Source organism: Acomys russatus, chromosome 4 (assembly GCF_903995435.1).
Source record: "Acomys russatus chromosome 4, mAcoRus1.1, whole genome shotgun sequence".
Lineage (NCBI taxonomy): Eukaryota > Metazoa > Chordata > Mammalia > Rodentia > Muridae > Acomys > Acomys russatus.
Genome location: NC_067140.1, coordinates 81,786,066 through 81,812,737, shown reverse-complemented (window position 1 = coordinate 81,812,737; position 26,672 = coordinate 81,786,066). Strand labels below are relative to the sequence as shown.

Sequence of the window (26,672 nt, the reverse complement as noted above, 5' to 3'; positions counted from 1 at the left end):
AGCCTGGCCTACAAAGTGAGTCCAGGACAAGCAAGGCTACACAGAGAAACCTTGCCTTGGGGAAAAAAAAAAAAAAAAAAAAAAAACCCCAAACCCAAAACCCAAAACTGAAAAACCCCAAATCCCAAAAAAGAACAAAAGAAACACTTTTGTTCCTAGCACATGGCTTGACTTCAGGTAAATGCATTAGGCTGACCCAAGGATGAAAGAGATTAGGATTTTATCAAGTGACTGTGGAGAAAGAACAAAAGGGCAGAAGGGTGAAGGGACAGTGAAAGGGTTGACGGAAAGATGAGTGGGCTGGTGAGATGGCTCACGGTAACACACCTGCTGCTAAACTTGATAACTAGATTTAACCCCTGGGGCCCACGTGATGGAAGGAGAGAACCAACTTCTGCAAGCTGTCCTCTGACTTCCATTTTTGTATGCTACCACATGTAAGTGCTCCCACCCAGTAAATAAAAGTATGATTGAAAAAAAAAAAAAGAAAGAAACTAAATCGGGAAGAAAGGAAATGAGGACTTGAGGACTTGGATAGTGACAAGATGGTAGAGCCGAGATTTCATTCTTGTGCCCAGTGGAGTTGGAGAGTTGTTGGGACTAGGGTTGAGGAGTGGGTAGAAAAGATAAGAAATGGCAGGGAGTAGGAGAATGAATCACTCGGCACTGAGGCTTAGGGGGTGGCTAGTAATCACCAGGTCTAGGCTCTGGTTGTGGGTGTGGGCGCCAGAGGTGGAGTGCCTGACAACTTCATTAGGGATGAGGAAGCCCGGCATCATCCATGTGAATGTTGGCATCACCGAGAGTGAACACAGGGAGCCAGGCCCTGCAGCCTTCGGAGACCGTACTGGTGTGTAAGACACAGTGTAGCACTCCAGAGCCATTGGTCTGTGACGGATGGTGTGATGAGCAGCAAAGGACCTTTTATATCCGTGGGAAGAGAGGGACCAGAATGGCCTAGAAATTGTGGTGCATGTATGTGGTTTTGGCACATCAGGGTTTGTGTTTGTAGTGCCACATTGAGGCCAAGTGACATGTGAGCGAGTGTAGGAGGAAGGCGAACGCCTCACCTGGTGACTGGAAGGGAGGTGTTCTTAGGGGACTGCCCGGTTTCAGGAAGAGCTGAGGCGAAGAGCGGTTAGAAATGTGGTGGAAAAGAGGTTTGTTGAGTTTTACTGGGTAGTTGTGGGTGGGCTATGTTAGGGACTCGGGGTGAGGTTCCGTGTGGTACCCAGAGCTGTATGGTGTTGGTATCTAAGATGAGAGCACTGTGAGAAGCTTGGGGTTCTCAGGGGATGAATACAAACCTGAGGAAGTGTTGGGAGCGGCTTGACCTACTGCTTTTGACTGCAGGCTTAAGGTTTCTTAGGCAGTTGATGGTCGCCAGGTAAGGGAGCGGGCGTGGTGTTCCTCAAAGCACAAAGAGGCCTCCTGCTCCCCTGGGTGGGCGGGATTAAGAGAAGAGCCAGGATTATCTTGAGTACATTATTACTTAATGTCTGAAGGGCATTATGTCAAATATGTCAAGTGCCTAAAAGTGGATGAGGTTGGAAGTCTTGAGCTACTTGAGGATTTTGCTGAGCTATTGAAGTCTCATGTGCTACAAAGTGTATGTGAAACTTCGGTCTTTTGGTTCTTAAAGCTGCATAGAAATTGTCTGAGTGTCTGAGACGGAAAACAACACGCTGGGAAAGGGATGAGAAGCAGCAGGGAGGACTAGGGAGCAGACTAAAGGGGAGAGGGGGGCTTTGTTTATCGGACTCTGAGGCCAGAAACTCAAGCGCTTGCTGTTGGCATTTGGATTTTTGTTTCTTTCTTTCTTTCTTTGTTTTTCGAGACAGGGTTTCTCTGGGGGCCAGGCTGGAGTCTGTCCTGCCGCCTGCTTGGGGAGATAAACAGAGCATAGGTAAAGGCCTAGGCCTCCTTCTCTTGGTCCCTTCTGTATGGGGTGTTCCCACCGGAGCCTTGACCACATCAGTTTTAGGCCTTGATCACTCTAGGCTCAGAGTCTAAATCTACTTGCTTTCCATTGCATAAATTTATGTTTCTACCCACATACGGGCTTTGTGTTTGTGCATAGGCAGTACAAGAAACACAATACTCTTTAGTGTTATATTTTTGGCTTTTTGAGACAAAGTCTCAATTTGTATTCCACACTGGCCCGGAATTCACTATGCATTTCAGACTGGCCTTGAACTTGTAGCCATCCTCTTGCCTCATCTTTCTAAATGCTGGGGTTATAGGCATCATCCATCACACTCAGCTAGTATAAGAAACACTGTAGGAGTCTTCATGTAAAGTCATTTTTCAGGAATGGGTTTATTAATAGTGATAACTTAAATGTGCTTGTTGACTGGCTGAGGAAATGCACTCATTCCCTGGACATCCTTTCCTGTTCTGTGACAGTTGAGCTGCTGAGTGTGGAAAGGCTTCCTGGTACAGAGTCTGCTGCCTCTCCAGGGTGAGCTGCTGGTGTTTACCCAGGCAAGCACTTTACAGCACTTGACGGCTGCACAGGAGGTTCTCAGATGTGCCAGTTGATGTCACAAGGAGTCCTTCCCTAACTCAGGCCAGAACAGGTCATTGTTGACAGAAAGCTTGGGTCAAGGGGCAGCTGTGCGCCTTGGGAAGTTTCCCTGCTCTTCTTTACCAAGGCGGCTGTGTGTTGTACTTGGGGGCATCTGTTATGGTTCTCTGGCCCTCACACCAGGGAAGTTGTTTTGGGCCCACTTTCATCCCCTGCACTCGCAGTTCCACCGTGTTCCTAACAGCCCACGCTGCCCTCTGCAGCTCTCAGGGCGGACATCAACAAGCATCCGTTTCCCACCCTCCTGATGTTGGTTCTGTACTTCTGACTGCAGTATCTGGCCCTTGGGTTGGGTCCAGCTGTGCTCCTGTGTTTTCTCAGTTTAATTCGTCAACACCTATCTCAGACTTTCCTAGCCAATACTGTGCTGTACACACCACTCACTGAAGCAGCTCACTCAGAAGGTCAGCCTGGAATCACTCAGAGTGGGCACAAGTATAGGTGGGCCGGGGGAACAGACAGGGAGTGCATGGCATCTTTACACCATGAAGAAAAGCCAGGTGTGGTGGCGCATACCTTTAATCCCAGCGCTCGGGAGGCAGAGGCACGTGGAGCTCTGTGAGTTCAAGGCTAGCCTGGTCTACAAAGTGAGTCCAGGACAGCCAGGGCTCCACAGAGAAACCCTGTCTGGAAAAATGGAAAACAAAACCAAAATCAAAACAACCATCATGAAGAAAAGAGGGCGCCAACCTAGGCAGTTTCTTAAATGTGAAATCAGAATCGTATCAGCCTCTAAGGCTAATGTTGGCCAATAAAGCTAATCATCCTAGGCTTATCAGTAGTGACATACATATCTGACAAAATGTTCAGCCTCTCGTCTGCCTAGTTTATTGCACGCTATCTTCCTCGTTCTCTCTGTGTGTTTGTGTGTGCATGTGCATTTATATGTGCAGCTGTGTGTGGATACGCCCGTCTAATCATGCCCAGAGGTTGACATTTGGTGTCTTTCCCCACTGTTCTTGGTGTCTGTCCATTTTCTTGAGACAGGGTCCCTCACTTAAATTGGAGCTTGCTGTTGCAGGTAGACTGGCCAGCCAGTAAGCCTCCAGATGTGACTGACCCCATCTGGAAGTGCTGGGGTTACAGGTGTGTGCCGCATCCTGGGGATCTGAACTCAGGCTTTAGGATTGCTCAGCAGGCGCTGACTCAGTCCGTCACCTCCCAGGCCTCCAGTTCCCTGTTCTTACCAAGTGTTCCTACATGATTGTTTGCTTTGGTAAGGCACCTTGAATTCTTCACTGGTCTTTTCACCGTTGCAAATCTATTATTTTGATCCTTTGACCTTCAGTACCATTCTCCAGGGAACTGGATTTAAGTAGAAAGTGCACGCAGATGTGTGTCCCGAACTAGGTGGTTCTTAGCTCTGGGGTGTGGGTAATGGAGGTCATCCTCTTTCTCATAGAGAGCTGGGCTTGAGCTTCCTCCTCTGCTGAGTCCAGCAGGGACTCTTGAATGGGCGAAAGGCTTCCCTTGAGTTGGTGCTATAGGGATCTGCGGAAGCAAGTTCTTCTAACTAAGCCGTGATAGAATCACAGCAGGACATGGTGGGGGCTTGGCTGGTTTCATGGGTATGTTTGTTGGCAGTATTTGTTGTCATGTTGGGATTAAGTACTAATCAATAAGTATATGAATTTCTGAGTCATTGAATTTGATTAGTTTCATACATAGGTGAGGTTGTGTTATTTCTTTCTGGTGAGAGAGCTTTGCCAGCAGCTAGGTAATTATAAAAATAGCTAACATTTATATTATGCCAACTGACTTCTACACGCACTCTGCATATGCTTATTTTCCCATCACTGTAGCCTTGCAGTATAGAGACCACTGTGAGTCCCGTTTTTCAGATGAAATTGAGGAAGTGTTTACCTGATTTGCTCAGACCCTGTAGCTTCTGTGCTTAAAGCCAGTCTGCTCTAAAGGTTCTGCCCTTCGCCTTTGCAGTGGAGAAAGACTTGTCAGTGTAAGGTTTAGTGACAAAAGAGTGCAAAGGGCAGAGTTTGTTGTGCTGTACAGATTATCTTTGAGAGATAACGGGAAAGTAGTGCAGTTTGCTGGCTATTGGTGGGGAAGGGGAGTGTGTAATTAAGGCTTACTAAAGAAACTTGGGAGCGGCCTGTGGCACTCACTCCCCTGTGGATTTTGGAAGTACTCGGATGATGGTAATGAAATGGAAAGCATGCTAGCTAGCTTCCTTGTCAGACACAGAGGACCAGCGAGGCCTCCCACCCAGCTCTGTCCTCTCACTCTCTCCCCCTTCTGTCTCTTCACCAGACCCTGGGGTTATGGACAGGCTTGCTGTTCCCGGCTCCTGCCGACTGTTGCTACTCTGGTCTGCCTTCCTTCTTTGAGTGTTTCCCGTTCTTTTTCTTGTGTCTTTTTTGTACATCTCCAGGGGTCAATTTATTTCTGCTAAATTCCTGGCCTGCCTTCTGGTTTTGATTTGCAGTCAGAAGCTCAGGCAGGCATCCAGTCTAGGCCTTGACTTACTGACTTGCTTGTTACTTTGCGCAGGTTGAAGGAGGTCGTCATTTAAGGGTGGTCCCCACCCCACACACTGCTCCGTCTCCTTCACTGGGCTGTAGGGAGCGTAGAAGATAATAACTCATGAAGTGTCTTGTAAAGCATACAGCAGGCCACTAATGTATGCATTATCACTATCCTAAAGCTGCCCGTGTGGTGCTATCTAGTCCTTCCTTTGGTGCCCAGCACAGGCTTTGCCCTGGTACGCTGGCTGTGGCTGCTTCTGTTCACCGGTACATCTCGATGGCCTTGGCTTTTAATTACTAAGCATGTGGCAGATTGCTGCTTGGCATTGATGGGGCACAGTAAGTGAATGAGTTAATCAAGCAAGCCCATCTAAAGAAGGCATGTGGCTATAGTGACCCCAGCCCTGAGCAAACCCCTCCTTTATATCTTTATGCTTTTTAAGGTTTGCTTTGCTAAAAATGCTCTGTTTTATTCTGTTTGTTTCCCGCCTACCCCCCCCCCCCCCCCGCCTTCTCTAAGACCTGTCTTTACTCTGAATTCTCTGGCTCTTGGACTAGATGTATAAAACATTCGCTATTCAGACTTTTCATTCACTTAACAAATGGGCACCTCGAGCCCAGGGCATTTCCTGGGTAGAAGGGGCAGCCGTGAAGAATGCAGGTGGAATTCCTGCCCTCATGTAGTTCTTGTGAGCATCACAAATGATACAGTCGAAACTGAATGAGTTGCATTTTTGTCCTGTTTTCCTGCTATCTTTGATGAGGACTTCCAGAACAGTGAAAGTCCGGGGCTGGTGTAGATAAACTGTGTTGCTAGTGCTTCTCCTGGCTTACTCTGTGTTCGATGACCCTGAGGGTGTCTACTTGTCCTGCCCGTGAGAGCTTTAAGCTCTCACCAGCAAGAAAGACTCTGGGTGGCTGAGGAAGGAGGTGGTTGCACCTGGACTTCCGGCTTCAGGAAAGCAATGCAATCTACATGGAAGCCCCTCGAAGTTCTTGAGGCCTGTCTTTATTCTCGTTTCTGGTGTTTTGAATGCCTTGGAGGGACGACCAGGGGGCAAGGGGTGAGGTCGGAGGGTTGCTGATCATCCTGTGACCTTTCTAGGTGGTATTGATGTGTCTGTGCCCACCTCCCTGCTAAGGGACTATTTGTTTCCTGTGGCTTCCTAAGTCTGAAGCCCTTTCATTGCAAGGAAGAAGACAGGAGATAGACTGAAAAATACGGAGTGATGCTTGGGACATTTGTGGATCTCTCTGAGGTGTTCTTGAAGGGTCCCATTTCTGAAGGATGAGGCCAACGATCTGGAAGTCGAGCCAGTGTCCCTGAGGGGACTCAGGTGGAAAATATGTTTGGGAATGTTGAGGACTGTAAAGATGTCACAGTGGGTGGAGTGTAGGGCCTGAGGGGGGACAGTGATATGCAGTGAAGGGGACAGTGATGTGTAGTGAAGGGGACAGTGATGTGCAGTGGAGGAGACAGTGATGTGCAGTGGAGGGGACAGTGATGTGCAGTGGAGGGGACAGTGATGTGCAGTGGAGGGGACAGTGATGTGCAGTGGAGGGGACAGTGATGTGCAGTGGAAGTGGTTATTAGGGATAATTGTTCAGTGGCTATGTAGACAAACTGGCAGTGGGGTGGTGTATTTTAGTTGGCAGTGTGCTTTGGTTTTAGTTGACTGGGCTACCTATGCTTAGTCCTCTGCAGAAAGGGCATTTAATGACAGATTTGCTACTGAGTTTGCACTGTGGTCAAAACACACACAGTCCTTCCTGTCAGTCTGTTTGTGCCTCCCCTGTGTGACTTCAACCCAGCTTTTCCTCTGTCCTGGGATATGCCATACTGCTTTATTCCTCAAGGCATGATGGGTTCCTGACCGAATCAGGTCTTCCCTGTTAGAAACAGTCCCTGCCCTCACAGAGCCTACAGTCTCACCCATACATCACTGCACCCCTGAATCTAGAACAATTCTGTTGATATTTTCTTAAATCAATTGAATAAAAGAAACACTTTTCAAAAGGCAGTGATAAAATAATGACTACCACTTGTGTACCTACAAGCAGGGACCCTGGGGCCGTCAGAACATAAAGTCGTCAGGCTGAGCAGCTGGACTCTAAGGCTGTCAAGGTTCCTGGATGCCCGTGTTCCTCCCAAGAGTGATATGAGTCTGGAAGGTTGTCGTTCAGTTGGCAGAACGCTTGCTCAGAGCACCTGAGACTCTGAGTTCAGTCCCTAGTACCACATAAAGGCAGGCAGGGCGCTGGAGAGGTGCAGGCAGGAGGGTCAGGATGCAAGGTCATTCTCTATTGTATAGGGAGTTGCAGGTCAGCGTGGGTTATAGACCTGGCCTCTAAGTAAATCAGTTAAAAAATAAGTAAGAATATGGACAAAAGAATGGTAGTGTTTATGTGGGTTGATGATATTAGTTTCTCTGTTGCCTGTTTTCAACCTGGTAAAATCTTGAGCTACTAGGAATCTTTTCTGTTTGGTGGTGTTTTATTTAGGGCTGTAAAAATAGTGTGAAATTGACAGATCATATGAGTTTAATAAACATCTTGCATGCATTCTTGTAAAGAACTTGTAAAAAATTTTGCAGAGAAGGGGTTTGTATGGAAGTCAGTTGTGTAGGTCTGTGCTGTTTGTTACTTACTGTCAGCTGTGTGGACTTGGCATTGCAGTGAGTGTGCCACGTGCATTTACAAACCTGGGGAGCCTATTCTGTCACAGATTGAATGGCAACAGCAGTTTCGTTTCTTTTCTTGAGTAATCTTTACAAGTTTGAGACAGTTTCTAATTTCCCTTAGATGTATAATTCTAAAGCATTAACTCCAGTAGTCCAGGTCTTGTAAATAGCACAAACAGCATTGCTACCTTAGAGTAATGGACAAAGGTTTGTTGAAAGTGGACAGCTGCTCCGATCCCCAGCGTGAGGTTTTTTGTCTGGCCTGATCAGTCCCCTGGGGAAGAAAGAACCCCATGGAAACAGTACCTGCATCACCTGTCTCTGTGGCACTACAGGAACGCACCATCCAGAGTATCGAGGGAGAGTGAGGCAGGGCACCTAGAGGCAGGCAGGAAGGGCACGGGTGGCTGCAGGGATGTGTTGGGAGTGCTTGCCAGGTCTCATGTCCAGGCCTCGAGCACTGTGGTGGTGGTGAAGGAGAGACTTCCACCAATTGCTTTTCACAAGTGCACAGAGCCTGAGGCCCCTGTCAAAGGTTCTCCATGGATATCCATGTCTTCCCACCTCTGCCAGCCTTCTGGCTGGTCTGTGAGTGTCGTTCCCCTGTCAGTGGCCTTCTTGCGTGGGCCTTACAGTTTCCTGCACATCTGTATGTGAGTAGTGTCCCCAGTGCAACTAAGAACTCTCTCAGGTGAATAAACAGACGGGAATGGTGCTGTTTTGTCTCATAAGGGAGTCAGACTAGCTTTACTTTCTTTCATTTCTGAAAATGTTTATGAATTCTGATAATGTTGTAAATGCTTCTCTTCCAGATAATGTGGATGCAAGCGATCTTAAGCAGTTTTTTGAGACCAATTATTCTCAGATATATTTCATCTTCTATGAAAATTTTATAACACTGGAAAATAGTTTGAAATTAAAAGGTAAGCAATTCTACAACTCTTTTTCGAGCACCCAGGAAATTTCGGAAGTTATGTTGTCATGAGCCACAAGTTCTGCATTTTTAAGCGTTCTTTCTTCCACTCTGGTGGACTGGTTGGCATTTCTGTCTCCCTTGAGCATTCCCTTACACAGGTGTTAACTGAACAGCAGGTGGGGAAAGGGAAAATAGGAACCCACAAAAGGCATGAATTCCAGATGGATAATTTGTTTAAAGAGCAGGGAAGAAAAATAATACATGGACTTTTTTTTTTTTTTTTAAATCAAGACTTAAGCTGTATTTGGTGGCACAAGTTCTAATCCCAGAACTTTGGAGGCAGAGGCAGGAAAATCATGAATTTAAGACCAGCTTTGAGGCCTACATAGTGAGACCTTGCTTCAAAAGCCAAAAATAACGGGACAATACCAACAACAAAGTTGAATTCCATTAAAGGGAATGTGAAATAAAAATCACGTACCTCCTTTGCCCATACCTCCTGTCCTTAGAGAATTTTATCAATGAGTTTGCTTGTATGTTCATATACTAATGTCCATATGTAAAATATTCTTTGGAAAACAAACCAGCTGTGGGAATTTGTTTAGGGAATTGTGTAGCTGTGAAGCCAGGCCATCTCACCCTTCTTGCTGTTGCTCTCTGAGCATCGCTTGGCCTGTCTGTGGTGGGTCCCTCCTGTCAGCAAGAAGCTGGTTACCAGATGCTCAAGGATTTCAGCACAGAGCTAGGCACACAGCACCTGGTCAGTAGGGCAGGCTGCCATCACTGTCTTTGCCTTTCTGTTTCATGCCATCTGTTCGGGAATTAGTTAGGAAAAAATAAACGGAAGTGTTTTTCCCGATGTCTCACATGAACCCGACACAACATTCTGCTGCCAGAGTCTCCAGCAGATATCCGCTGCTGCCATTATCTCTGTTCGATCTTGCTAGGCTGCCAGGAGATAGTTTCAGATCCTGCAGGCTAAGGGCTGAGCGCCACAGGCTACCTACCCTCTTTCACGCCAGTTGCAGGTTCTGGGTCACTGTGTGTGCAGTGGCAGACTGCCTGTATTCAGGAATCAACCTCTCTCTTCTCAGGGTCAGTTGCACTGCTAGAGGAGCTGGCAGAATGTATGGAAACAACCTCACCTACTTTCATTTATTAAGGCATTTTTGTTCATTTACTGCATTACACATGAGTAATGAAGATTTTAAAGGGTGCCTATGAACAGACAGACAGACAAAGAGCTGTGTGTGAGGTCTGAAAGGCCCTGAACACAGGAACTTCCTTGCCATGGAGTTGGGGAACACCGCTCTGCATGTACACGATGTGGGAGCTCCCTCAGCCGGATTCTCTTGGGTTTAAAGGATGCTTTATTATGTAGGCATGATTGATCACTCTCTTAGTTACAGCTGATGAACTCAGCCTGAAGGTTGTAGGTGGGTGGAAGGGGCTGAAAGTAGGATTTGCAGTGGAGAACAGCATTGCAGGTAGAGGACAGAGCCAGAGCCAAGACAGTGAAGTGCCCGTAGGCCTGTGTGGGGAATGTGTTTCTTTTCTCTTGCCAGGTAACATATGTGAATGAGGTGTGCAGGAAGTCCGGTTATGTGTGCCAGGAACCTTGACATCTAGGCTAAGCAGTTGGGACTTTGTTTTTGCTTAGAACTTAAAAACATTTGCCTCTGAGACAAGTGTCCTGTTAAGTGGTCAGTACATAGGCCACAGAGGTGAATTGAGGGGCCCGATGCTGTCACGTACGTGGGAGCTGCTACTCTGCTAGAGAGCTGGAAAGGAATGAGAGAAGGTGGTAGTTAAGGGGAGAGGAGGAGCCCTGTGCGTCTGAACACAGAGGAGACGGAGAAGTGAAAGAACCTCGCAGAGACCCAGTTTCCCTTGTGAGGTATCGTCGTAGCCGCACAGACCTTGGAGGAGAAGAGTGTTTGGGAGGGTGAAGGCAGCTCTGACCCGTCTGCATCTGAGGTACGTGTGTACACTCAGGAGAGGTCTTGGCTGGCAGCTGGAACGTAGGTGAGCTGAGCTTGGGGGAAGGGAGAAAGCTGATGAAGGAAAAGGGAGTCGGCACATAAAGAGGAGAGAGATACATTAGTGGAAGGGTGTTAGGAAAGTGTGTTGTCACGGAAGCCCAGGGGAGAGACTTCAAAGCAAGACCAGAAAGGCTGATGACGCAGCCAGACGAGCTGCAGTGGGAAGTGAGAACTTACATCTGACCTGAAGACAGTTTTTGGTGAGCAACTGTCAGCGTGACAGGTGGACATGGACCCCTGGAGCTGCGATGTGTAGACAAGGGAGGGTGTCATGGGAGAGTTGCTAAGGGCTGTACCTACAGCCGGAGAGAGGGACAGCCAGATGGATAACAGGGAGTATGGGTATTGGAGAAAGATTGAGAGTCGAGTAACAACAGAGAGACACAGGCAAGTGCAGAGCGGCTTTTTTTTTTTTTTTAGGTCTGAGAAAAGTTAGAGCATAAATGTAGACAGACCTTTTGGGATAAGAAAGAAAAACCAGAGGTCTTCCTGAAGTGCCCCAATTGCTGAGATTAAATGGAAGCGTGCCCCGTGTGGAGGGGAGGGATAGGATGGATACGGCCGGCCGTAGTCTTCAGCATGGGCTTCAGAGACGGGCTCGGGTACACAGCAGATGCCTCAGAGTCCTGTCTAGAGCTTGGGGCTCTAGTGTACATCAGACTATGTAAAAGCCTTGCCTGGGATGCCAGCATGTAGGAGGGCTTTTTTGTTTGTTTTGTTTTGTTTTTGTTTTTGTTTTGTTTTTTTGGCTTCCCAGACAGGGTTTCTCTGTGTAGCCTTGGCTGTCTGGACTCACTTTGTAGATGAGGCTCAAACTCACAGCGATCCTCCTGCCTCTGCCTCCCTGAGTGCTGGGATTACAGGTGTGTGCCACCACGCCAGGCTCCACCTCAGATTTGTAAGGTGGTATAAATCTTAAATTTAAAATTTATTTTAGCTCAAAGGGTAAATATTATAAATATGAAATGACTTGTATTTACTTTGTGAGTTTTGCCCTATTTCTCTTTATTTTACTGGTATGTGGAGGGGAAATGGGTCGTGTTTTGTACAAAATATCAAAATAAGCAGTCAGCTGAGCGTGGCAGCTCAAGGCTTAATCCCAGCGCTCAGGAGACAGAAGCAGGAGGATCTCTTGAGTTCAAGGCCAGCTGGGTCTACATAGCGAGCTCATTGAGGTCAGCCAAGGTTACATAGTGAAGCCTTGTCTACACACACACACACACACACACACACACACACACACACACACACACACAGCAACACACACACACCCCAAAGCAAAAACAAAAAATGAAATAGCAATGAAAATGATGACATCAGATCTAAAAAAAAGCCACCTGTCCAAACTTATTTTAAGTCGTATTACCATTTTCCCTTCTTTCCTTCCTCTTTTTCAGTGATGAACCAGCAGGAACAGGGTGAGATTTCAGGAAGTTCTCACGTTTACTGCAATCTGTATTGAATTGGAGTACAAAAAAGGAGTGTACCCCCCAAAGGAAGAAAAAATGTTTACTAAGAATAGTGAAATCTAATTTTAGTTTCCAGTTATTCAGGACAAACCCTTGGTGATGCTGGCTTTCTCACTTGCAAAGTGTCATTGGCCTGTCTTCTTGCCTACACTAACAGCACCTAAGCTTCTGGAACCCTCGTGTAGCCTGGCACTGGCCTCAGAGGGTATCCTCGCTTCCGCTCTTGCACTGTCGTCTGCCTCCACGTTTCTTTTCAGCAGAGTAGCTGAAGCCACGGCTTACATGGTCCCTGAGACTCTAGCCCGGCAGTGGCTTTGCGTTCTCACTGTGCTGTGCCGGCCTCACCCCGCCTCCCTTCCCTTCCTTTACCACACCTGCTCTCTCAGCTCATCTGCTCCAGTCTCCCCAGTCTTCCCTCCAGCCTCCAGGCCCTTCCTGCCCTGTCAAGCTCGCTCAGCACAGGAACTTTGTCTGCTCAACTCTCCCTCCCTGGGGGTGACTCCCTCATATTTCTGTGGCTTGTTTCCTTGCTTGTTGTAAAGACACTTTCAGTTGTGAAAGTTGTCTAGTTGTCACTTTCCCAGCAAGGTATCCCTGACTTCCCTAATCTAAATTGCATACTTTTAGTTTTAGTATTCCTCATTTGCTTTTGCTCATGGATTTTCTAACTTATTTATATATTCTTTGCCTCAAAATGTTACCTTTCCTAGGATGGGGATTTTTGCTTGTTTGGTTCATTCCTCTGTCCTCAGGGCCCAACAGAATTCCTGAAAACCAGACAGTCTTTGTAAATGAATGGATGATAGCGACTTCTTCGAGCTGTAAGATTCGGTTAGGTCAGGAGCCTGAAACTGATAGCTCCGTGATTTTGTTACTGCCCTGTTGTCCAGAGAGGTTCTTGCTGTGAACCCTGGCCTGGCCTTGAACTCCTGCTGGCTCTCAGCCTTCCACTGCCAGTATTACAGTTGTGGCTTCACTGGATACAGTCAATACAGCCTGTGGCAGCAGCATCTGACAGTTCCAAGAGAGATATGAGCAGCCTCAAGTCTTTACTGTCTGCTGGTTCTTAAGTTAGATGCACTCAGAGCACAATGCTGGGACATAGTGTAGACCCTAAGTAATAATTACTAATGGAGGCTGGTGTACAGGTTTATATTATTATTAATATTATCAAGGAGGTATCGTGTGGCAGTGGGTGTGGCTCAGTTGGTAGAGTGCTTGCCTGGCACTCAGGGGACCCTGGGTTTAATTCCAGCACCACATGAAGCTGAGTGTGTGGCATGCTTGGGAGGTAGAGGCAGGAGAACTTCAAGGTCATCCTCAGCTGCATATCAGGCTGGCGGCCAGCCTGGGCTACACAAAAAGAAAACCTCAGTGTGCAGTGTACAGTGGAGGAGACAGCCTCTTTTCTGTAGGTGTTGGTGCTCTTTGCCTGTTAAGATTCTAGTTGTTTTCCCTGTGGACTTTACTGTAATTTGAGCTGGTAAGTACCCAGTTAAGAAACCAATTTAGAAAGCAGGATGAGTTACGTTTAAGGAGCGAGAGGGGCAACTGTGGTTGGCATGGGCGTGATGTGCTGTCTCGGTGTCTGCGCCTTCCCCCACAGCCCCCCAGTAGTTCCCGTGCTTGCCTTCAGTGTTATGTGTGAGAGCCTAAAGCTTAAGTGCTAGCGTGCTGACTAATTTCTCTTTCTTACTTTCCAGGGAATAATAAATCACAAAGGGAGGAGCTGGACTCCATCCTCTTTCTTTTTGAAGTAAGTTTTAATGGTTGTTGTTGTTATTATTATTATTTATGCTGATATGATGTCTTTTAAAATCCTTGTTGAAAATAAATTACTTTATTTGATTCTTAATTTTTTTTAAACTTTGCTTTGTTTTTGTTTTTGTTTTTGTTTTTTGATTCTTATTTTACCTGAAGATAATGGAAATAACGATGCATGGATGTACCCAGCCCTCTTTCCTGCCTTTTACCCATGTTTTCCAAAAGATACTGTTAAGAATGTTCATGTGATTTCTCTTTTAAAAAATATGTAGAAGTTTTTCTTACATGAACATCTAGATGTAAAGGTCGTCCCCCCACCCAACCCCACAACAGAGCTTCTCTGTGTAGCCTTGGCTGTCCTGGACTCACTTTGTAGACCAGGCTGGCCTCAAACTCACAGAGATCTGCCTGCCTCTGCCTCCCTGAATGTGGGATTAAAGGTGTGCACCACCATACCCAGCTGCAAACAATTTTAAAATAGTAATAGCTTTGGCTGTTTTCCTATCCATATGAACTTTTATGTGAGTCTTACATAAATGTTCTCTGTCCCTAGACTGCAGGCGACTTGGCTTACTGACATACAGTTTTTCCACATATATATGTAATATTTTATGTGTGTAGATGGGGGCATGTTGGAGGCTAGAAGAGGGTGCCAGACCCCCTAGGCCTGGAGTTATGGATGGTTGTCAGCTGCCGTGTGTGTGGGCTGGGATTGTACCTGGCTTCCCTGGAAAAGCGGTCAGTGCAGCTCTGAGCCCCTGAGATTGTCAGGCCTCTCAGGAAATTATTTCTGGCTAGTGGTGGGTTATGGTTTTTTTTTTTTTTTAAATATCTGTATCTGTGTATGCAGGTATTCTTTAACGTTGGAGCAATCTTTGGCTGTGAGTTTTTAAAATTAAGTTAGATTTTATTTGTGTACATGGTCATAGCTGCCACAGGTGTTTCCCACAGCAAGCATGTAAAAACGAGATGACAACCGACAGGAATTTCTCTTTTTCACTGTGCGGGTCCCAGGGACTGAACTTAGGTTTTCAGGCTTGATAGCGCCCCTTACTGCTGAACCATTTTGCCAACCTCTTGGCACTATTTTTGTTTCTTGCTTGTTTGTTTGTTTGTTTGTTTGTTTTGAGACAGGGTCTGTCTATGTAGCCCCAGATGTCCTAGAACTTCCTGTAGACCAGGCTGGTCTTGAGCTTGAAGATCTGTGCTGCCACATCTCTTGGCAATGTTTTTGGTTGTTAAGTATAAAATTCTTTTTGTTCTAGTGTATTAGGCAAGTACTAGATTATGGGAACCAGAAGAATTAGACTCAGAGGTGAATTACATGCTATTATTATTATTATTATTTTCTTCCCTTTTTTGAGACAGAGTCTCTATATGTAGCCTTGCCTGTCCTGGAACTGTCTATGTGGACCGGACTGGCCTCAAACTCACTGAGATCCACCTACCTCTGCCTCCTAAGTTTTAAGATTAAAGGTGTACACCACTGTGTCTGGCTTATAAATTGATAAATTATAAATAAGAAATTTTTTTCATTTATTTATTTGGTGTGTGTGCACATGTGCACTTTCACAGTGCATATGGGGAGGTCAGAGGACAACTTTGGGGATTTTTTTCTATCCTTCCATCAAATGGGTTCTGGGGAGCAAACTCAGGCTCCTTTATAGACTGAACCGCATCGGGGCCCTGGACTATAAATTCTGAATGGTGGTTCACTCATAGTTGAAGTGACCTGTGCATAGTTTGGTATGCGAAGATAAACACTCCCCCCCCCCCCCCCCGTGTGTGTGTGTGTGTGTGTGTGTGTGTGTGTGCGCGCGCGCGCGCATGTGCGCGCGTATACGTATCTGTGAAGGCCAGAAATCAGCCTTGGGTGTGTTGTTCTTCTGTAACCTCTGTTGTTTTTTTCGAAACAGGGTCTCTCTGTGTAGCCTTAGCTGTCCTGGACACGCCTTTGTAGACCAGGCTGGCCTCGAACTCACAGAGATCCACCTGCCTCTGCCTCCCGAGTGCTGGGATTAAAGGCACGTGCTACCGTGTGCACCACCACCACCCGCTGTTTCTTTGTTTTTGTTTTTGCCTCGGTCTCTCACTGGGACCCAGAGTCCTTTGATTAGGCTGTGCAGGCCAGAAAGCTCCAGGACTCCTGCTGTCTCCGCCTTCTCAGCACTGGGATTATAAGCAGGCGCCACCACCTGTCTAGTGTGGAAAGGACGTTACTAGTTAAGCTGTCTTTCCAACCTAAAGAAGAAAAATATATGACGTAAGGAAATGCCAAAGGAGCAGACCTGGTGTCAGGGGAGGCTGGGAAAGGGAAGTGCTGTGTGGGTGAGCTGTGAGGGGCTGTGTGGGTGAGTAAGCTAGGACAAAGGACGGTTCCAGCATAGGATGGGGCTGTGGCTGGTGCCCAGGAGCTGCTCCTGGCTTGTGGGCTGTTCTTCTGCGGGCAGCGGGCATTGCTTCAGGGCATTGTTGTGTCAGTTCATTGTATTTCCAGTGGTTACCCTCCAGTCAATGGAACCTGTGCAAAGACGTTATTCTTACAGGAACATTAATTAAGCCCATTGCTTAAATCTGTAACTATCGCTTGTTTCACTAATTTCATTTATTTCTGTAGCAAGGGATGAACTTACTAAAGACTAACACGTTTTCACATTACAAAGCATGATTCAGAAGCCTGTGATCGTGACACCTTCTCGCCCCATTTTGAAGACTAGAGGCTACTGTGTAGATAGACATTCCTCCCTGATGCTCCCTTCCTCTGGAGACAGTCGCTCCCCAGCATCTTATTTTCCTTTTTAAAAGACTATTAATATTAACTAGCTTGCCATAATGATATGTGCCTTTAATCCCAGGACTCAGGAGGCAGCGGATCTCTGTGAGTTCAAGGCCAGCCAGAGCTACATAGAGAGATCATGTCTTGAGGGGGCAGAAGTGTTACCTGGTTTCAGGGATGGCTCTGTGGGTAGAACACTTGCCACACAAGCCTGACAGGATGACTTGGGATTCCCCAGAACCCACTTGAAAAGCCAGATACTGTAGAGCAAGTGTCTGAAACCCCAGCATACCCCTACTGGGAGATTGGGGGTGAGGTGGGAGACTTACCAGAAGCTTCCAGGCCAGCCAACCTTGCATATACAGCAGCGAACAGGAGAGACTTTGTCTTAATCTTTGTAAAAGATGAGGGCTGACACCTGAGGTTGCCCTCTGACCTCTGCACGTGTATCAGTGTCTGCCTATACCACACCTGTGCACACATGGGTTTGCCGCATGTACTCTTGAGTAATTTGTTGTGTAGTTTTGTTTGGTTTTGAGTGTAACAGAAGCATGTTCATGGCACACAATCACCTGTGACTGGTCTAGTGCTCTCAGCATTATTTCTAATTGTTATTCCACAATTAAAATTTAGCTCCAACTTGGCCAGTCACACTGCTGGATTTAGTGAGCAGGTGTGACTCAGTTCCCATATTTTGTCTCTCCCGGTTTTTTTGTTTTTGTTTTCTTTGTCTGTGGATGATGGCCAACCTTTTCAGTGGTCTGTTTTTCCACTTACTGCCCTGGCTCAGCCCTGCATTACATTTGCAAATAGAAATGATAAAAGTATTCATTATATTTTTATCCCAAAGAGAGTTTCACTCGTATTTATGTTTCACCAGTAAGACTGATATAGTCTATAAGTTTTAGTGCCTACTCTGTCAGATTATATAAGCTTGTTTTTATTTTTAGATTGGCCAGATTATTTAAAAAAAAAAAAAAAAAAGCAGATGAGTTTTTACATTTTCTTTCTTTTTTAAAAATTTTTTTCTTTATTTTTATTTTATGTTCATTTGGTGTTTTGCCTGCATATATGTCTTGTGGCAGTATCAGATCTTGGAGCTACAGACAGTTGTGAGCTGTGCGTGCTGGGAATTGAACTCAGATCCTCTCAAAGAATAGTCAGTGCTCTTAACTGCGGAGCCATCTCTCCAACCCTGATTTTTTTTTTTTTTTTTTTTTTTTTTACATTTTCTTTCTTTCTTTCTTTCTTTCTTTCTTTCCTTCTTTCTTTCTTTCTTGTTTTTTAAGACAGGGTTTTTCTGTGTAGCCTTGACTGTTTTGAACTTGCTTTGTAGACCAGGCTGGCCTGAGTCGATCAGCTGATGACTCTTGTGTTTAAGGATTTATATTTTTTATGGTTTAATGGTTTAATTTTTATATATTTAAAATTGTCCTTCAAAAATTTTATGTAATGTATTTTAATTATATTCTTTCTCTTCCCCTGACTTCTTCCAAATTCACCCTTCTCCCTACCTAATCGACTTCATGTTCTTTCTTTTTTCTTTGAAACACACACACACACACACACACACACACACACACACACACACACACACACACACGGCAACAATAACAGGCTTCTAACAACCATGGAGTCTGGAGTCCATTTTTGGCGGCCAGCTGTTCCTGAGGCGAGGCCTGCCCGCAGTGTGCTGGATTTTCCCTCTTCTCGCAGCTATCAATTGCAGACAGCTTCTTGGTTAGAGCTGGGCTTGGTGCTCACTTCCCCTCCTTCACGCGGGGTGTGGTATATTTTGTATTGGGTAATTCTAATATCTGAAGTCTTTGGTAGTTTAAAGCTGTTATCTTTTCTGACACCCTGCCTCCTTTTCTTACATATGTTGTGAGATCAATATGAATCACACAGATTGTTTTTATTAAGCCTTTCTTGTTCTAGATGGATTTGTTTCAGCTTTTGACAGAAATTTGGGTGTGGTTTCATTTTGAATTACTTTGTTTTCCTTTGAGGGTTACTAGTGGGATCTCAGGATGAGGGTAGAGGGCTTGGGCTGGAGGGAGCGTGTCCGTTCCTTCTGCTGCCGTGGGGTTAGCACTTGACCTCCTTCCTTCTTCTCTGGCCTGCTCCTCTGCCGCCCTCCCTTTCCCTTTCTTGCTTCTGTTTCTTCCACTGTTGTTTTCTTCTCTCTTTTTTTCAGTCTTATTAGTTTCTCCGAGTCCTTAAAGCTGTGCAATGCTATTAGAGTTATATTTGTTGCTGTTCCTCTTGGAACTAGTTGTCTCAAAGGTGGGGAGCCTTCAGAGACCTGAGTCCTCACCCTCACACAAAGGAAGTGTGATGCCTTCCTGCCTGTCCAGAAACTGCACAAGGGAGGGAGCTATTAGTGATACATTACTCAGTACGGAGAATTAGTTGCCTATGTAGAAGAACAAATATATATTATTCAAAGCTTCATAAAACTCTCACTGTGCCTAGTAAATATGAGCGAGTGATGAATTTGCGTTTCTTTTGTTTATGCTGTGTGTTCAGCTCTGGCTTTACAAGTCAGGCTGTAATTTGTGTGTTTCACTCTGAGCACTAAGCTACTTCATTGCTGCCTTCTGCATTAGAAGTGGTTTACGAGGTGTCTGAGGTGATATTCACCAATGTGTAAATAATTGAGAAAGGCTTCCTTTAGAAGAGGTAGAATTATTATGACGTTAAATTACAGAAGTGATCCTGTGCAAGGATATTCTATAAATAAGAAATGGATTAGAAGAAAGTAGAGGATTAAGAGAGTTAAGGAGGCATGGAGAAAGAATATGTAAAAGAGCTACACCTTGCCTTGGTAAGGGACAAAGTGCTAAGGCAGCGTTGAAAGTGGGAGCAGCAGTTTATAGTGTAGCAAGTTTCCATTTTGGCTAGTACAGTGTTCGGGTGAAGTAAGTGGTGGGCATTTAAGGCTGGCAGTTCAGGACATAAGTTCCAGGTCGTGGAGCGTTACAGAGATGAAATCCGTTTACCCCCAGTGGGAGCACATGAACCTTTGGAAGATGACCTGGCCACCTCTCCTTGTGGTGTCACTTAGGATTTCTGTTCCTGTTGGTTTATGGAGAAGCCCATTATCTTTGTGTTCTTAAATTTGTTTTATTGCTATTGTAGTTATGACTAGATTTTTATTCTTCTTTTAAGAACATTTGTTTGTCATTGCTGGATGTTTCTAATGGAGATGCAGGGTCTCAGAACATGAATTTAATTGCCATTTTATATTGACCAGAATCTGTCTTATAAGGGCCATTCTGTTTAACTCTTTCCTTCTGGAATAGATTATGTCTTCCTAGGTTTTTTTTTTTTTTTTTCTGCTAGTGGTGGTCACATTAGGGCTTTGATGTACATACCCAGTACATCTCAGTTTTTAACTATTTTATTTTTGTTTTTAATTATGTATATATATGTGTGTGTGTGTGTGTGTGTGTGTGTGTGTGTGTGTGTGTGTGTGTGTGTGTACGAATGTGTATATGTGTCTGTGTGGATTCATGCATTTGATTGTAGTACCTGCAGAAGCCAAAGAGCCCGTCAGATCTTTTGGAATTTTTATCAGATGTAGGTACTAGGAACTGAACTCAGGTCCTCTTTCAGAGCAGTATGAACTCTTAACCACTGAGCTGTCTTTCCACCTTCATGGCTCAGCTTTTATAGAAGAAAGGTTGGGAGGTCTGTGGAGTTAGGTGGCCTTTCTCAGGTTATCAAGTAGAAGCTTAGGGAATTTAAACCTGTGTTCATCACTCACAGAGAGTTACCTGCACAGGGGAAAGGGCTGTTTAACCTGTGAGGAGCCGGATGACTGGGCCTCAAGTTCACATTGTCGTCTCTGGAGAACCATCTAGATGCAGCTCCCAAGAGGCTATCCTAGTGGTTCCTAGGACCCTGACACAAAAATGACTGTAATGAAGGAAGTGGTTTTAATTAATTGTACTTTCTCTTTTCTTAGAGCAGGAGGACCCCACAGGGTCAGAGAGGGTCGCACCGAGGTGAAATCAGCAGGTATAGAGAGAGCTGCAGGCAGACACCTTTGTTACATGAGTAAGGGCAGCCAAGGCAAGGTGAGCACACTAAGCAGAATTTAGGGTCGGTCATTGGAGGCGCCTCTAGGCTGCTTGCTCGTATTTGGCCACCGAGTGATCAGGAGAGGCTCAGGAGTGTAAGAACACAAGAAAGGATTTGGGGTTGGGGGGTCGCAGCCCCTTTCTACAGGAATTAGCTAACCCAAGGAGGGCCAGTTCTCCCTTCAGCGGGGCCATAGGTATACTCTGCTAAGAATACAGAAAATAACAAGCTGCACCTAACACAGCCCCTTGTGCCAGCCGCCTTGAATGCCATCCTTTCCAGCAGAGAAATAGCATGCTTTATAAGTAGTATATTGTTAAGAAAGAAAGAAAACTCCTTAAATTTGATAGCAAAGATTTTCTCACTTTCTCATGCCTGATTAAAACACACAAAGAGGTTTAATTTACAAAAACTGCATGTGTTCTGGCATTAGAATTCTACCCACTTGCACCACACCTCCCGCCCACCCTCACACATCACAGAGTTTGAAATTATGGATAAGTACAGCATTTGATTTTCAGAATCCTTATTCTAAAATTTATCCAAATGATCTCTCGGATTAAACTCCATTTTAATCTTGTCATTACCGTTCTAGACACCTGAATGGGCTCTTTATAGTCCGTAAAACGAGGCCAAGCTGGTCTGCCCTTCAGAGTCCTTCATCCTCTGGGTGGCAGTGGAGCTTTCCTCCACATCTGCCATTGTCCTTCTCTGGAGCATGGCTCCCTCAGATCCTGGCTGCTTTGCTGTTTCTCCTCTGCCTGTTAGCTGATGTGCCTTTCTTTGCAGGGGCTTAACCTTTTTTTCCCCAGACACTCTTCCTCGCACTTTTCAAACTGAATTCTTCCGGCAAGTGTTGCTGGGGTGAGAGTGGGGAGCGCTCGTCCTGGAGTGGCTGTGTGTGATAACCCACAGCGTGTGAGCATTCGCTTGCTATCCCTTCCTGTGGCTGTGCCTTAGCCTCTTAATGAGACCATAAAGTTCCCCAGCCCGGCAGCCATTACTTCCAGTTCTTTGTGTCCCCCACAGTGATTTGTACTGTTGGTATTTATTGTTGCATTAAAGTTTCTTACATTTTCCACCTCTCTGCATTGTAGCTACTTGGAACTTTTGTGTTCATAGCACCCCACTGCACACCCACAGTTCACAGCACCCCACTGCACACCCACAATTCATAGCACCCCACTGCACACCCACAGTTCATAGCACCCCACTGCACACCCACAGTTCATAGCACCCCACTGCACACCCACAGTTCACAGCACCCCACTGCACACCCACAGTTCACAGCACCCCACCGCACACCCACAGTTCACAGCACCCCACTGCACACCCACAGTTCATAGCACCCACCCACCGCACACCCACAGTTCATAGCACCCCACTGCACACCCACAGTTCATAGCACCCCACCGCACACCCACGTTCATAGCACCCCACTGCACACCCACATTCAGAGCACCCACCGCACACCCACAGTTCACAGCACCCCACTGCACACCCACAGTTCATAGCACCCCACCGCACACCCACAGTTCATAGCACCCCACTGCACACCCACAGTTCATAGCACCCCACTGCACACCCACAGTTCATAGCACCCCACTGCACACCCACAGTTCATAGCACCCCACTGCACACCCACAGTTCATAGCACCCCACCGCACACCCACAGTTCATAGCACCCCACTGCACACCCACAGTTCATAGCACCCCACCGCACACCCACAGTTCATAGCACCCCACTGCACACCCCAGTTCATAGCACCCCACTGCACACCCACAGTTCACAGCACCCCACCAGCACACCCACAGTTCATAGCAACCCCCTGCACACCCACAGTTCATAGCACCCCACTGCACACCCACAGTTCATAGCACCACTGCACACCCACAGTTCATAGCACCCCACTGCACACCCACAGTTCATAGCACCCCACTGCACACCCACAGTTCACAGCACCCCACTGCACACCCACAGTTCATAGCACCCCACTGCACACCCACAGTTCACAGCACCCCACTGCACACCCACAGTTCATAGCACCCCACCGCACACCACAGTTTCATAGCACCCACCGCACACCCACAGTTCACAGCACCCCACTGCACACCCACAGTTCATAGCACCCCACCGCACACCCACAGTTCACAGCACCCCACTGCACACCCACAGTTCATAGCACCCCACTGCACACCCACAGTTCATAGCACCCCACTGCACACCCACAGTTCATAGCACCCCACCGCACACCCACAGTTCATAGCACCCCACTGCACACCCACAGTTCATAGCACCCCACCGCACACCCACAGTTCATAGCACTCTGCCACACACCCACAGTTCATAGCACCCCACCGCACACCCACAGTTCATAGCACCCCACTGCACACCCACAGTTCATAGCACCCCACTGCACACCCACAGTTCATAGCACTCTGCCACACACCCACAGTTCATAGCACCCCACTGCACACCCACAGTTCACAGCACCCCACTGCACACCCACAGTTCATAGCACCCCACTGCACACCCACAGTTCATAGCACCCCACTGCACACCCACAGTTCATAGCACCCCACCGCACACCCACATTCATAGCACCCCACTGCACACCCACATTACAGCACCCCACTGCACACCCACAGTTCATAGCACCCCACCGCACACCCACAGTTCAGCACCCCACTGCACACCCACAGTTCATAGCACCCACCGCACACCCACAGTTCATAGCACCCACCGCACACCCACAGTTCATAGCACCCCCTGCACACCCACAGTTCACAGCACCCCACTGCACACCCAGTTCCATAGCACCCCACTGCACACCCACAGTTCACAAGCACCCCACTGCACACCCACAGTTCATAGCACTCTGCCACACACCCACAGTTCATAGCACCCCACTGCACACCACAGTTCATAGCACCCCACTGCACACCCACAGTTCATAGCACCCCACCGCACACCCACAGTTCATAGCACTCTGCCGCACACCCACAGTTCATAGCACTCTGCTGCACACCCACAGTTCATAGCACCCCGCTGCACACCCACAGTTCATAGCACCCCACTGCACACCCACAGTTCATAGCACCCCACTGCACACCCACAGTTCACAGCACCCCACCGCACACCCACAGTTCATAGCACCCCACTGCACACCCACAGTTCATAGCACCCCACCGCACACCCACAGTTCATACACCCCCACCGCACACCCACAGTTCATAGCACTCTGCCGCCACCCACAGTTCACAGCACACCCACCGCACCACAGTTCATAGCACCCCACTGCACAACCACCACAGTTCATAGCACTCTTGCCGCACACCCACAGTTCATAGCACCCCACTGCACACCCACAGTTCATAGCACCCCACTGCACACCCACAGTTCACAGCACCCCACTGCACACCCACAGTTCATAGCACCCCACTGCACACCCACAGTTCATAGCACCCCACTGCACCCAACGTTCATAGCCTCTGCCGCACACCCACAGTTCACAGCACCCCACTGCACACCCACAGTTCATAGCACTCTGCCGCACACCCACAGTTCATAGCACCCCACCGCACACCCACAGTTCATAGCACCCCACTGCACACCCACAGTTCATAGCACCCCACCGCACACCCACAGTTCATAGCACTCTGCCGCACACCCACAGTTCACAGCACCCCACTGCACACCCACAGTTCATAGCACTCTGCCGCACACCCACAGTTCACAGCACCCCACCGCACACCCACAGTTCACAGCACCCCACCGCACACCCACAGTTCATAGCACCCCACCGCACACCCACAGTTCACAGCACCCCACTGCCCACCCACAGTTCACAGCACCCCACTGCACACCCCAGTTCACAGCACCCCACTGCACACCCACAGTTCATAGCACTCTGCCGCACACCCACAGTTCACAGCACCCCCACTGCCACACCCACCATCTGCCGCAACCCCACAGTTCACAGCACCCACCGCACACCACAGTTCACAGCACCCACCGCACACCCACAGTTCATAGCACCCCACCGCACACCCACAGTTCACAGCACCCCACCGCACACCCACAGTTCACAGCACCCCACCGCACACCCACAGTTCATAGCACCCCACCGCACACCCACAGTTCATAGCACCCCACTGCACACCCACAGTTCATAGCACCCCACCGCACACCCACAGTTCATAGCACCCCACCGCACACCCACAGTTCATAGCACCCCACTGCCACCCACAGTTCATAGACCCCACTGCCACCCACAGTTATAGCAACCCACTCACACACCAGTTCATAAAGCACCCCACCCGGCAACACACAGTTCACACACCCTACACCGACACCCACAGTTCCATAGCAGCACCCCCACCGCACACCCACAGTTCACAACACCCACTGCACACCCACATTCATAGCAGCCTGCCCACCCCAGCAAGCACCCACGCACAAGTTCATAGCACCCCACTTCACACCACAGTTCACTAGCACCCCACGAGACACAACCCCAGTTCAGTAGCACCCCCTGCACACCCACATTTCATGCACCCACTGCACACCCACAGTTCTAGCACCCAGCACCCCACCGCACACCACATTTCAAGCACCCCACCGAACACCCACAGTTCATAACACCCCCACTGCAACAACCCACAGATTCAATGCGCCCCACTGCACACCCACAAGTTCATAGCACCCCCACTCACACCCACATTCATAGCCACACCCACATTGCACACCACACATTCCACGATCACCCATGCAAGCACCGGCACACCCACAGTTCATAAGCACCCCACTGCACACCCACATTTCATACATGCACCCCACTTCGCACACCCAACAGTTCATAGCACCCCACGCACACCCATACATGTCTTCATAGTCACCCCCCGCAACACCCACAGTTCACAGCACCCCACCGCACACGCCACAGTTCTCAGCACCCCACCAGCAACGCACACCCACAGTTTCAATGCACCCCACTGCAGCACCACAGTTCATATCACTCCTGCCCCCACCCAACAGTTCATGACCCCACCGCACACCACGGTCTAGCACCCCACCATGCACACCCACATTCATAAGCACCCCCCGCACACCCCAGTTCACAGCGCCCCCACTGCCACCACAGTTCTAGCCCCCCCGCACACCCGACAGTTCATAGCACCTGCCACCCCACACGCACCCCCAGCTACCACCACACCCACAGTTCACAGCACCCCACTGCACACCCACATTCATAGCACTCGGTCCGCAAACCCCAAGTTCATAGCACCCCACCTGCACACCCACAGTTCACAGCACCCCACTGCACACCCACAGTTCATACCTCATACACACAACACCCCACCGCACAACACACAGTTCCACAGCACCCCACTGCACACCCACAGTTCATAGCACCCCACTGCACACCACAAGTTCATCAAGCACTCTGCGCCGCACACACCCACACGTTCATAGCACCCCACTGCACACCCACAGTTCACAGCACCCCACTGCACACCACAGTTCATAGCCCCCACCGCACACCCACAGTTCATAGCACCCCGCCGCACACCCACAGTTTCAGCACCCCACTGCACACCACAGTTCCATAGCACCCCAAGCACACCCCATTCATAGCACACTGCCACCCACGTCACGCACCCCACACACCAAGTTTCATAGCAGCACCCACTCACACCCAGTTCATAGCACCCCACCACACCCACAGTTACAAGCACCCCACTGCCACACCACAGTATGCATAGCCACACCCACTGCACACCCACAGTTCATAGCACCCCACTGCACACCCACCGTTCATAGCACCCCACCTGCCACACCCACAGTTCATGCACAACGCACACCCA

At 48.0% G+C, this 26,672-nt stretch overlaps 1 protein-coding gene across 1 annotated transcript in view; it reads left to right on the top strand.

Moving 5' to 3' along the window:
- Window positions 1-26,672, top strand: part of Ralgapa2 (Ral GTPase activating protein catalytic subunit alpha 2) — a 282,989-nt gene that overhangs the window by 19,881 nt on the left and 236,436 nt on the right. Inside the window, exons 2-3 of the mRNA XM_051144780.1 lie at window positions 8,564-8,674; window positions 13,882-13,934. Of these exons, the coding sequence (XP_051000737.1) occupies window positions 8,564-8,674; window positions 13,882-13,934 (164 nt within the window). The remainder of the gene's footprint in view (window positions 1-8,563; window positions 8,675-13,881; window positions 13,935-26,672) is intronic.